This window comes from Anas acuta, chromosome 3, assembly GCF_963932015.1.
Source record: "Anas acuta chromosome 3, bAnaAcu1.1, whole genome shotgun sequence".
NCBI lineage: Eukaryota > Metazoa > Chordata > Aves > Anseriformes > Anatidae > Anas > Anas acuta.
Window position 1 is genome coordinate 61729461 of NC_088981.1, and position 13584 is coordinate 61743044.

The following is a 13584-nucleotide window of genomic DNA, read 5'->3' on the forward strand; positions in this document are numbered from 1 at the left end:
TGCTTTCTGGACAACTAGCATGAACACTATTTTATGTGTATGAAACATCACTATTTATGTGCCTACAGCATAATTGCTTACATACGTGTACACAAACGAATTATTGCCGCAAGATTTACATATTAAAATAAGCCAAAATAAATAATTGTAATAACTATTTACTAATTAGAACAAGTTTGAAATAATTAAATCTTAAATTATTCTTCTCTCAATTCTCTACACTTACGGCTGTATTTTTGGACAGATAAATACAGTTACACTGGAGCATGATTGTATGTGAATACATGATCTTTGCTTATGTACTCCTACCTTTAATTCCTGTGTCGTGTTCTCAAAACCATGCAACAATTTATATGGAGCAGGCAGTGGACCACTCAGGTTAACACTCATGATCATCTGGTTTAGCTGATCCAGGTCACTGAGAAGGAGTCCTGTACATTCATCATCACAAGCTGGGGGAAGAACAGCAAAGCTGATTTATTTCTGATAAACATTTAAGATATATGTTTGAGGTAGAAATATTTTATGGAATAACCTAAAATTCTTTGAAAGGTAATGCTCATTTCAGATAATGTACCCCAAAAGCACAGTGTGATAGGAAGTAGAGACAGCAGCTGGGGAACAGGAAAGATGTTATTGCTTGGGATTTGGTAATGGGACAGTAAAATATAAAACAAAAAGAGCAAAACTGGTAGGCTCACCTCATAAAAAGAGGAAAAAATTAATGTTGCCCATTACAGACTAGCCCATATAAAATCGTACATTAGACAAGCAATTTGGAGGAAGTCTGAGAAAGGTGGACAGGTAATTTGGAAAATCTAGGAGCGCTTTAAAATCTACAGTACATTTATGGATTTGAACATAAGAAGAACTCTAGAAATCTTACAATTTGCATACTTTACAGTCAATAACAGCATGGCCAAGCATGCTTAACTTGTAATGCAGGCAGTAGAAAGAGTCAAGGTAAAAATACTGATAGTTTTCTTTTAAGAAATGTTTTTCCCTACCTCCTTTCACTAACCAGCTTATGTTTTTCATGTAAGTTTCCTTGAAAATACTCTTCCTTTAAAATATTCTTTAGCATGAAAAATACTGGTTTGTGCTATGTATGCCAAAAGGAGTTTGCATCCCCCCCCCTCTTGCTTTCTGTTAACTATCACAAGATATTCTCATAACTCAAAGTCTTGTACAGTTTATGCTACAAAGAGGAAAATTCTTCATCCTTTAGAAAGCAGCTGTGGGACTTCCTGTTTCCATGCATAAAGATGCTACATATGACTGGCAAAGCAAAACAACATCTCAAGAGGTAGAGTGAACTGTGAAACAACAAATTCTCTGGTGATGTTAAGAGACATGGAGGGTTGTACCTAAAATTTTACAAGTATGTAATTATTTCTCTCAATGCTCCTAGGCAGCTCAATGGCTAAAAAAACCACTAAACAACATGTATTTATTTGCAAAAGATGGTAAGTAATTTTCAACAGGGAAGTGCTTTTTTTTCCCCCCTGAATTCTATTGTTCATGTATATTAAATCTTTTCTATTCTTTAAAGTTTTCAGTCACAATTATCTGTTTCTTATTCTGTAGGTTGGCTGTTCAATATAGTGAAAATCTGAGTGAAATACAGAATAAGGAAGAATAAAGAATACTAGTTTATTACACCATGAAACTCATGTGATGATTAAAAAGGAGACAAGATATATGCTGGATTACTGCAGTAAAAAGTAGGTGCAGAACATTAGATACTGTTATTTTAAGGCTTCCTTTTGCACTTTCATTGCTTTCATTTGCAGACTTCTTCCACCTATTTCTCAGTATTTTGTTACATAATCTGAACTGGAACTTCTCTGTAGTCAATAAGTGTGGGCATGATACATTCCACTTTATATGTTTCTACAGGAAATAAATAAATAAATGCCACCCCAGCTCTTGTTTGTTTTTAGAAGTTCCAGAGAACCAGAGGAAATGCAAATTTTATAGCAAACTGACTGCTTTATATGATGAACATCTCTTCTGTAGCTGGCCAAGGAGGTAGGTAACATGATAACCATTTTGCAGAATGCAAAAAAGTGATCTTAGAGCTGAAGAGTTTTTTTTTGCCTTTTTTTTTAATTATTCTGATGCATTGCTTTTCACTTATTAAACAAGGTAAATCTATTTATCCTAAAAATTGTCCAAGCAGTTGGTAATGAAACGCTAAAAAATTGTTATGTGTTAAGGACAAACTTAATTCACACCGATAAATAAAATAAAAAAGAAAGCTTATGAAGATATGAAGTATTCTCAATGAGCAAACTGCTAAGTGTGCTGTGAACATTCAGTATAAATACACAGGTAGAAGAGAGGAGCTATATCAAGCAAGGACCACAGCTGAGTATATGAGACAGGACTAAGCTATACCAGTACACAGTCTGAAATGAACTGGAGCTATGGCAAATAATTCAAGAGCATGATTATATTTTATGAGACTAAACTTTTCTGTGCTTTTTATCTATAAAACTGTCAGGATACATTTGTATCTAATATTAAGTAATGCAGCACTAAATTTAGATCATTACAACACTGCACGCATGTAAGAGGCAAATCATGCAGTCAATATTACAACATTGCAGCAAGCAAATAATGGATATTATTGCGTTTTCCATTTTCACCACACTTTCCCATGCACAGGAAGCCCTGTAAAGGATTCTGTCTTACCTCTTGTGAGAAGCATCTCCAAAGATTGCATGCTAGAGAAATTTTATTTAAAGAAATAATTGATCAAATAGTAAGAGACACTGCAATTTTATGGACTTATTCCATCTTACAAGGAGAAGATAATGTTCAATAAAGGAATTAAGTGACAGAGCCACAATATGTTCCTCCGGTTGGGTGGTTATCTAACAGGATTTTTCTTTAATACATTTATTATTGTTAAAGTGCATAAGATACACACTGCATCTGCATAATGACTAGGTTATTTTTATGTGTGCTTGCAGCCCAGAAAGCCAACTGTACCTGTGTTCTTTTTGGCTGCACCAAAAGAAGCATGTCCAGTGAGGTGATTCCCCCCTCTCTGCTCTGCTCTTGTGAGACCCCACCTGGAGTACTGTGTTCAGTTCTGGGGCCCCCGGCACAAGACGGACATGCACATATTAGAATAATTCCAGAGGAGGGCCATGAAGCTGATCAGAGGGCTGGAGCACCTCTCCTATGAAGACATGCTGAGTGTAGTGATAGGACAAGACATAATGGCTATAAACTAAAAGACCGTAGATTTAGGTTAGACATTAGGAGGAAATTCTTTACTCAGAGGATGGTGAGGCCCTTGCACAGGTTGCCCAGAGAAGCTGTGGATGCCCCATCCCTGGAAGTATTCAAGGCCAGGTTAGATGAGGCTTTGAGCAACCTAGCCTGGTGGGAGGTGTCCCTGCCCATGGCAGGGGGGTGGAACTGGATGGTCTTTGAAGGTCCCTTCCAACCAAAACCATTATATGATTCTAAGATGTAAGGGAAACTCTGAAATCTCTGATGTGAGGTTGAACTTATGACAGCAATTGATGCTTCATTGTTAGTTTCCTGTTGCATCACTAGCACTGAATGCTCATTAGTCTCATTAAGCTTTTGGCCATTACCCTGTTTTTTTTTTTTTTTTTTTTTCCCATCTTGGCACTAGTCTAAAACTAAATAATAAAAAACCTTCCTTCCATCCCTGTACTCCTTTTTGGCTGGGTCAGAGTGGCAGTATTCTCTGTGGCATCTCATGGTAGTGCATTTTGGATTTGTGACCAAAACAGTGTTGGCAATATGTCCATGTTTCAACTGTTGCTGAGCAGTGCTTGCACAGCATCAAGTCCTTCTCTGTTTCTCTCACTGCCCCCTGGTGGCAAGGAAGCTAGGGGTGGGCAAGAACTGGGGAGGAAAACACAGGCAGAACAGCTAACCCCAACTGGTTATTTCTTATCAGGTGTCATTATGCTCAGCAATAAAAGCTGAAGGAAAGAAGGAAGAAGGGGGAGATATTTGGAGTTATGCTGTTTGTCTTCCCAAGTAACAGTCATGTATAATGAAGCCCTGCCTTCCTGGGAATGGCTGAACACCTGCATGCTGATTAGAAATAGATTCCTCATTTTGGTCTGCTTGCACAAACAGTTTTGCTTGGCCATTAAACTAACCTATTAAACAGTCTGAGCCCATGAGTTTTATTGGTTTTACCCATCCAATTCTCTTCCCTATCACACTGGGGTGGAGGGTGGGGGGAAGAGTGGGGGAGCTGCTGGGTAGAGCTTAGATGCCTACTGGGGTTAACAAACAACAGCCCCCCAAAACCCTAGTAGGGGGTAACTGCCCTATTAACTGCACTAGTAGGCAGTTAAAAGTTCTGGCTTCATTGAAATTCTGCTGGTTTCAGGGGGGTTGCATGATCAATGTATCTTCACTCCAAAATCTAGGCAAATTCAGCTCCAGATCAGGGTCTAAAGTTCTGCCTCATGTTTATTTCAAACCTTTGCTGTTTATAAAGCCACTTTTGCTGGTTCTGATATGGACCAGTACTAGTTAGGTTTATATAGTGTTTGAGAAGGGCAAAAGACATTGGGATGTGGGTCTAAACTCAACAGGAACTCACGTATCAAAACCAAAACTAAATGAAAACAAAACAAGAAGAATAAAACACCAAATAATAATAATAAAAAAAATGGTGGGGGGGGGAGGGGGGGGGGGGGGAAGGAACAACTGATATCAGCTTCCATGTCAAGCAGGGGTGTCAGTCCTTTACTGAGCTCACACAGACAACGAAACTGTTGGCCAGTGAGTGCAACAGGAAGTTTAAGACTTACCTCTGTGCCATGTGGGCTCACAGATCCTGTTAGACACAGAACAGAGCAGAAGCTAGGCCAATGCTTCATAGATCTGGTGTTACACACATTATCCTTTCCAGATCACTCTGTGAAGGCTTGAAATAAGAAGCTCCTAGCTCCTGCTGAATTGAGGACTGCGTGGGAGCTAGGACATACTCATTTTCACAGATTCTTCAAGATGTGCCTCTGACAAAGACAGCATCTCTGCCTAATGCTGAATTTGGGAGAACTGAGATCATGTAGCTATTGCCTATGTTAGAAGGAAAATATTGATTCTGTGAGGACCAGTGGCTAGAAGCTCTCTCTATATCCTGGGTGCAGCTGGGAAAAACTCCCTCTCCTTGCAAGTACCAGTCTACTTGAAGTACTATAGTTAAGTGTCTGAGACCTGGTATAGAAAGAATCTCATCCATCTGTGTCTGGTTGTGTAATTTTCTCCTTATTCCAATAATGAAGATTACATTTTTTAAAGATGTAAGTTTGTTGACTGCAGCATGACTGAAGATCCATTTTTTTTTTTCACAAGACTGAATTAAGGAAAAATTCCTAACAATTAAATAACTGCTTGATCTCACTAGGTCATGATTGATTCCTGTTCCTCTTTAATTTCATATAGCAGTAGCAAACTGAATGCTTTACTTTTTTTTTTTTTTTCTTTCTTTCTTGACAAAAAAATTATGACAGAAGCATCTAAGGAACGGTTTTGCTTTGTGTTGCAACTGAGCTCAAAATATTGAAGCCAAAGTTTTCTGTAAGTCCCCACTGTAGTTATGACTAGTGCCCTGAAAGCATTCAGAAGGTGAGCACTGACTTGCCATATGTTTAACAATAAAGCCTTGAAGCCCTCACTATGATTTTTTTTTTTTTTCCCCTGAACACTGCACAGTAGCAAGCACAGTCATTGTTCTGACAACACTGCAATCTATGGTTCTTCATTTTATGTACTACACTCTACAACTGAAGTGAAGTGGAATGTCACAGGGTATAACAAAAAACACACCAGAGAAGTACTAATATAAGAAAATGCACAATTGCTACAGGTTTCATCCAGCCCCCTTTGTAGCTCCTTTCCACTTTATCTGGCTAAGGTCAAAGCTCTCTGGAAAGGGTAAAGAAAAAGCACTGGGTGCTTTGGCTTGTTTACATAATTCTGGTATGCATATGCAAAACATGACTCAGTGATCTCAGCCTCCCTGGACATACTAGGTATGTAGATGAACTGAGGTATCATACATACACCCTGTTCATCATACAACTCACCTGCATTCTAGATTGGAACTGTTGGGCTTAAGTAAGAAAACTAAAGTCTTCAGTCCTGTGGTGAGTATAGGGCAGTCAGCAATTGCCTGTTGATAACTTTCATCGGAATGAACACTGAGGTATATTTATTACAGTAAATATGACAGTGATGCATAAGCTGGCGCCAATTGCTTAGAAGACAGTTCATTTGTACTTACAGATAAAAATCAAAATCTGTAAGTGTTAGAGAAGATTTGGGAGAACTTCTGTCATATTTGAAATTAAGCAATGATGTTGCCAGTATTATTAAAATCAGCTTGCAACCGTTACTAATTTTTCTATTGATTACTGACTGTTTCAATACAGAAGAGAAACCAGGTCTAAGAAGTGGATTACTTTAGACCAAAAATTACAAGGAAGACTTCATCAGCAGAATATTATGAGTACATGATGATCTGGTTACTTTAGCTGGAGAAATAATCCAGTTATTAACCATACTAATGCAAAAATTTAGGATTTTTATGATGTATAGCAGACCACTCAAACACTTGCATAACCTCTTAAAATGAAGCCTCCCTTTTGGATATCACTTTCTATCCTATAATTGCACATAAGAGAAAACAACACTGTTTTGTTCTACGAATATAATGGACAGTAAATTCTGCCTGTGCCATTCACCTATAATTATCTTTCCATTGTTATTTAGCAGTAAACAATTCTTCCCCTTTGTACAGTGGCTTTTAAAAGATATATTATCTTTCCATTCTACCTGTAGTTTTCTAAAATATAACTGTTATAAAACAACATTGAAAAATTGTATGCACTGAGCAACTGAAAAATGACAAGTTAAGAAAAAACAGTAAGAATTTAGTAATTCAGATTTTCAGCTATATCAAAAATAGAAGATTTTAATGAACATGCTGGCTCCTTTGAGTCTTTTTATGTCTTTTCACTGCAAATTTTTGCTCTAAAACCTTTAGAATACTTATGATAAGGGATATATGGAAATTTAAATGTTATATTTAAACAATAATAGATTACAACATTGTGCATAAATTCTCCCTCTAATTGGATTTAAATATGCATTCCTTAGCTTTCATATAATTTTGTGTAGTGTGACCTTTGATAGAATTTGCCAAAAATTCACTATTCAAATGCTTGTTCTACGCTAAATATTCAAAAATCAGTTTCCACTTTCCTAAATATTAAACATAACATTATACAGCTTAACCACACTATGTTTTATATTACTTACAACTACATTTATTCAAAAATTGATGATTGTATTTGTATGTATTTTCATTAAGCTAGACCATTTTGCTACCTAACTTGGGGCTCTTTGCACTTGTGACAGCTACAAAGCAATCGCACCAGTATTTGAAATGAAACTCTGCAAATGAGCCCAAGTAGATACATGCTTACAGTTCATTTGAAATATGGAATACAAACAGGATTCTACATATGGCATTAATTTTCTGCACATTAAATTACTTAATCACTATTATTATTACCATTTATGTTTCATTACAACTGAAGCTAGTCAGAAAATAATTTACTGAGTATTTTGGAAGTGGTTGATACATAAAAGTAAAAATATGTTTTATACAAGATCCAATCTTCAGCTGCATTAAATTCAGATTGGAACAAAGAAATGTTATGCAAGTAATGTAGGAAAATTTCAGTGTTTCCTCAAAAGATGTAATGAAGCCCTGGAAGAGGTTGCCCAGAGAAGCTGTGGATGCCCCATCCCTAGAAGTGTTCAAGGCCTGGTTGGATGGGGCTTTGGGCAACCTGATCTGGTGGGAGGTGTTCCTGCCCATGGCAGGGGGGTTGGCACTTGATGGTCTTTAAGGTCTCATCCAACCCAAACCATTCTGTGATTCTGTTTCTAATGGCTCTCTATAGCACAATGACTACTAAAGCACATTAGGAGCTGCAGATAGATTCTCTATCAGATAAATAAAAAACAGATGTATGCTGAAGTCTGTAAGTAACCTAACACTCGGCAGTGTTAACCACGAGCAAATTCCCACAAAGCTTGTTCTTGCCACACTCCCCTCATCTGGCACAGTCCATGTGCCCACTACAGGCTCCAAAGCTAAATGGTTTATTGATCTTAGAGCACAGGAAGTTCCGCACTGACATGTGAAAGAACTTCTTCACGGTGAGGGTGACGGAGCATTGAAACAGGCTGCCTAGGGAGGCTATTGAGTCTCCTTCTCTGGAGATATTCAAGGCCTGTCTGGAAACCTACCTGGGCAGCCTGCTCTGGGGAACCTACTTTGGCAGGGGGGTTGGACCCGATGATCTTTCGAGGTCCCTTCCAACCCCTACAGTTCTGTGATTCTGTGATCAGGCAGTGTCAGTACCCCGCATTAGCAAGCAGATTTAGAATAATATGGGGTTGAGGAACATTTAAACAACAGGAATATCATAAAATGAGCGCAAATAGGCATAAATTCTCTACTGAAATATTTAGGAAGTTTTTTCAATTCATAACTGGGATGTTATTGACATAGCGTCAACAGTACCAGCCACTTCCCATAATATAGGAAAGACTTAAGATACCTCCTGTCTATTCCTATAGGTAGTCCTAATTTTTGTGACTGACAGATAGAAATCTCTTCATTTGCATCCTTACTTTTAGCAGTGACGTGAAATATCCATATACAAAAACAAACAAACAAACACAACAAACACAAAGAATCACAGAATCACAGAAATTCTAGGTTGGAAGAGACCTCAAGATCATCGAGTCCAACCTCTAACCTAACACTAACAGTACCCACTAAACCATATCCCTAAGCTCTACATCTAAACGTCTTTTGAAGACTTCCAGGGATGGTGACTCCACCACCTCCCTGGGCAGCCCGTTCCAGTGCCTAACAACCCTTTCAGTAAAGAAATTCTTCCTAACATCCAACCTAAAACTCCCCTGGCGTAACTTTAGCCCATTCCCCCTCGTCCTGTCACCAGGCACATGGGAGAACAGGCCAACCCCCACCTCGCTACAGCCTCCTTTAATGTACTTATACAGAGCAATAAGGTCACCCCTGAGCCTCCTCTTCTCTAGGCTGAACAAGCCCAGCTCCCTCAGCCGCTCCTCATAGGACTTGCTCTCCAGGCCCCTCACCAGCTTTGTCGCCCTTCTTTGGACCCGCTCAAGAACCTCGATGTCCTTCTTGTAGCGAGGGGCCCAAAACTGAACACAGTACTCGAGGTGCAGCCTCACCAGAGCCGAGTACAGGGGGACGATCACCTCCCTAGCCCTGCTGGTCACAGTGTTTCTGATACAAGCCAGGATGCCGTTGGCCTTCTTGGCCACCTGAGCACACTGCTGGCTCATATTCAGCCAACAAAGAACCACCAAAGGATTGTTTTTCAGACGAAAATCAGTTATCTAGTTGAAGTAAAAAGGCTGCTACAGGTAGTGCAGATACATTTTAACACCACCACATGATTATGTTGCAGTTAGATCTGAAATTATAACAGGACACAGCTTTTAAAGCACAAAGGTGGAAAATTGGATTTGCCCGCATACGGCTTTTCCCATTCATAGTGAGATTTTTAACCGTATTATCCACACAATGAAACAGTCAGATTAACAAACTGGAAAGTCACTACAAATGAAAACTTGCACTTAAGCTGTTTTGTACAACGAAGAACTCCGCAATCCTGGATATCCAAAAGTCTGTTTTAAGAATGCTGATAAGGTCAATAACCAGCAAAACACAAACTGAGGAGTGCCTAAGGCTGAAAACATTTGCTAGTCCTGGTATTACTCTAACAGATATTCAGGATGCTGAAAAAGTTAAGTAATTTTCATTTAGATACCACTGCAGAAAATAGATTCCTTCTCTTAAAATGTTGTAGCTGTGACAGCTATGGACTTAACTCATGATTAGACTTCTTGACAAATAAGCCATGAAATAGAATTGAAAGTGTAGTTATTTCAGGAAAGTAGCTACTTACTCTATTTGCATTCATTTTGCTGTAGTTTGAAATAAAGATATATGATAGTTCAGTATTAAGTCCTAAACTGCATCACACTGAAGGACACTAGAAGTTTTTTTCCTTAAGTACTCTAAGCTTTTCATCAATGAACTGATGCTTTCTATATTACTAATAATATGGAAAAGTGTAAACGTAGATATTCCTAGTAATTTCTCTATTCATTTTCAAAGAAGAGTTGCACCTCTGAATCGGGACTAATGTGAGAGCACTAAATTTGGAAGACCCATTTAGAAGCCTAGTTCTGCTCAGACCCAATCACTATGGGAGAGCTGATCACAACCATTAAGTTACGTGAAAACATGTTCTGTGCTCTGTAGCCCCAGACTCTAAGTCTTCCTGTCTTCTTGCTCATCCACTCAAAAAAGCCACACATTTAACTCTTGAGTGACATGATACCTTCAGCTATTTTTTAGCACTTCTTGTTTTTTGTTGTTGTTGTTGTTGTTTTCTTTCTGTTTTTCCAATTTGTAAATTGTTTGCAATTTGCTTGAGCTGAGCTGTACTAGTTGATTTTAATATTAAGAGAAATGTGGACCTCTCAGATCTCTGGGTATTTAGGTAAAGACTGACTGCTTTCTGTGGAGAAAAAAAAAAAAAAAAAAGATATCATTTTATGATATGGTATATGCCTTGAAAGGTATATACCATATCAAGGTATATGCCTTGATGTTACAGGCACCTCTCACAGGCCAAAACCCCAATAAAATGGAAAAAAAAATCAATTGAAATTCTATAGCAGATAAAAATCAGATAAAACATTAAAACTAGTTAATTGTTCCCTCTCAATACATTCAATGATGCACAGAATGAAAGTATAGTATAGCTTACTGGATCTGGATCTGTGTTATATTTTAAAGTACACAATGATGGCCTTGAGGGAAAAAAAAATAAAAAAAGAAAAGAAAAAAAAAGAAGCAATCACAAATTACTTCCTACTCAGGTTGAGGAGATGGAGGAGAGGAGTGGAAAGGAAAACACCTTATATTTCAGTTAGGATTTACTAAGTGTTCTAGAAAGCTTTTTCTACCTGATATATTTAATAAGACATAAGTATACAATATCACAGGAAATGAGATTGTGTGCTCAAAACACACACTATAATATCCAATGGAAAAAAAAATTCCAACAATAATAAAAGACAAGACATTCACCACACAGCAAAACCGCAGGTAGGACAAAGATACTAGTACTGTAAAATGCAACCTGATATTTTAGGATGAATTGGCTGTTAGTTTTTGTTTTTTGAAGAAAATATGTTCTTTGTTCCTGGACAAACTGTACTATAATTCATTACATATTGTAAATTAATATAAATACAAATGGTTGTTGAACTAACATGACCAAGCAAACTTTTCAGTTTCATGGCTCATGACTAATAGCATTGCAACTGCTGGTTAAAACACTTAGGACAACACTAAAAAGAAATCACTAATATAAAATATTTAATCTATCACAACAGCAGTGCCAACATTTAGGAAGACTATAAACTTCAACACTCCTTCCCTCTTCCCTCCCCCCCCAATAAAATAAAATAAAATAAAATAATCCTTCATAATCCTTCAAAGTTTTGTTGTCAGTTTTCAGTAAGCATGTAAAAAAAAGTACTGACAGTTTTCCAAACATCTCAAGGCTTGTGAAAAAAATAGATCAGAATGCCAAAGTAGGCAGAAACTCAACTAGTATTTTCAAAGGAAGCCACACCACAACTGACCGCTGTAAAAGCAGAAATATGACAAACAAACAGAAATTCTCCAATATTACATTAGTATACGTACAAATGCATTTCATGCCATCACGCGCATGCCGGTGTTCACAGCCATCACACTTCCACCCTGTGAATCCAGGCTTGCAAGTGCACTGTCCGGTGACAGGGTCACAGGGAACAGGCAGGGAACCATACTGATCACACTCACATTCTTGACAGGAGCCTCCTAGAGTTTGTGGGTTTCCCGTGTAGCCAGGAGAACATCTAAACATCGCAAATAAAAAACATGTTTGGCCAACTGAGAAGCAAGGTGTACTATAATGAATGTAATGAATGGCAAGACTGTAAACAAAAATAGGAATATCCATTTATGAACCACTGAAAAAAAACCTGTGGTGGTTTACAACTTGTTATGCATTTATAGATGGAGAAAATGCTGCAAACTGTCCAACAAAATGATAATGGGCATAATCTCATAACCAGGACATGGAACAGTCCAGACAGAAAGAGTATGAAAAAGTGATTTCAGTTAAATTTCTGTTACACTGACACAAAAGTTCCTACATTACCTATGTTTGCTTAAAAGACCTTTTTTTTTTTTTTTTTTTTTTTTTTCCCCTCTCACCACTAGCCACTTGTATTTTGCATTAGAAGTGAAGTCTTAGTAGTCACTTGCTGATTGAGATCATCTTAATCCCAGTCTCGCTATGGATGGGACACTAGTTATATTTTGGGTTATTAATTTGCAGTTTTGTTATTAATATGTTTACATGTAAATGTTTTTCACAGTAGTGCCCATGCGGACATCATAATCACTTGAACATAGGGTAAGAATAACATCAAGTCACACTATAAATATGGTATCTAATTTTAGGTAAATGTAATGTTTTTTGTTTCAAATTCTGAGACTGAGGGATAAACAAAACAAAACCAAAAAGAAAGTACAACTTAGACAAGATTAGTGGTATAAATAATACTCACTATTAATTTACAGCATGTGTGTGTAGGAATGGCCTATTGTGGCTGACTTTGAACCACATATAGAAAGTAAATAACTTATCCAAAGGAATGTATTTAAATATTAGTAAACATACACTTATAGCATTGAGGAACATTGCTCTCCTTCATGTGTTTCCCCCCTTTCTATTCCTTCCTTTTTCATTTATCCTACCTTTCACAGTACTGGCCTTCATATCCACGTGGGCATTGAGTACACCGGTAATCACTAGGTCCTTCCACAACACAAGAAGGGCTGAAACTAAAACAAAAGCAAATAATAATAATAATAATAGAAAATAGCTTTTTGTGCTCTATTGCATCATCATTCTAATCAACTGGGCAGAAGGGTACATGGTAAGCTCTACACTTTAAAGCAAATGGCAGCAGTTTCTTATCTACTCATAAACACCCGTGGGAGACTTTTTTTTTAATCAAGAATTCTGCAATCATCTTGCTGTGATACTGGCAGAATTTAGACAAATTCTAGAAGGGCAGAGCCAACAAGAGTAGGATTCAATGAGACGAGCAAGTCAACAATGCCCATCTTGTAGGCCCGTGTGACTGAATGCTGCTCTCACTTAAAGTGATCAAGAAAAGGAAGTAATGGAAATGATGTGAGAGACACGGTTAAGAAACTGAACTAGCAGACATCCTGTCCTTCCAGTCAGTTTTAATATTACTTTGAATAAAAGGAAGAGACAAGACTGCCTACAGACTAAAAAAACTTAAAGCTATATTCATGATCAGGAAGTGGTCATATTTTAATCAAAGATGGCAGTGGATTATTTC

General features: G+C 37.6%; 1 protein-coding gene across 8 annotated transcripts in view; it reads right to left on the reverse strand.

Annotated features, from left to right (window-relative positions):
- LAMA2 (laminin subunit alpha 2) overlaps window positions 1-13584 on the reverse strand; it is a 383401-nt gene that overhangs the window by 94420 nt on the left and 275397 nt on the right. For 7 of the 8 annotated variants that reach the window (XM_068677473.1, XM_068677468.1, XM_068677470.1 and 4 more), the window contains 3 exons: window positions 12968-13054; window positions 11867-12060; window positions 310-452 (listed from right to left, as the gene is read on the reverse strand). In XM_068677473.1, the coding sequence (XP_068533574.1) occupies window positions 310-452; window positions 11867-12060; window positions 12968-13054 (424 nt within the window). The remainder of the gene's footprint in view (window positions 1-309; window positions 453-11866; window positions 12061-12967; window positions 13055-13584) is intronic. The other variant, XM_068677471.1, reaches the window with a different exon arrangement.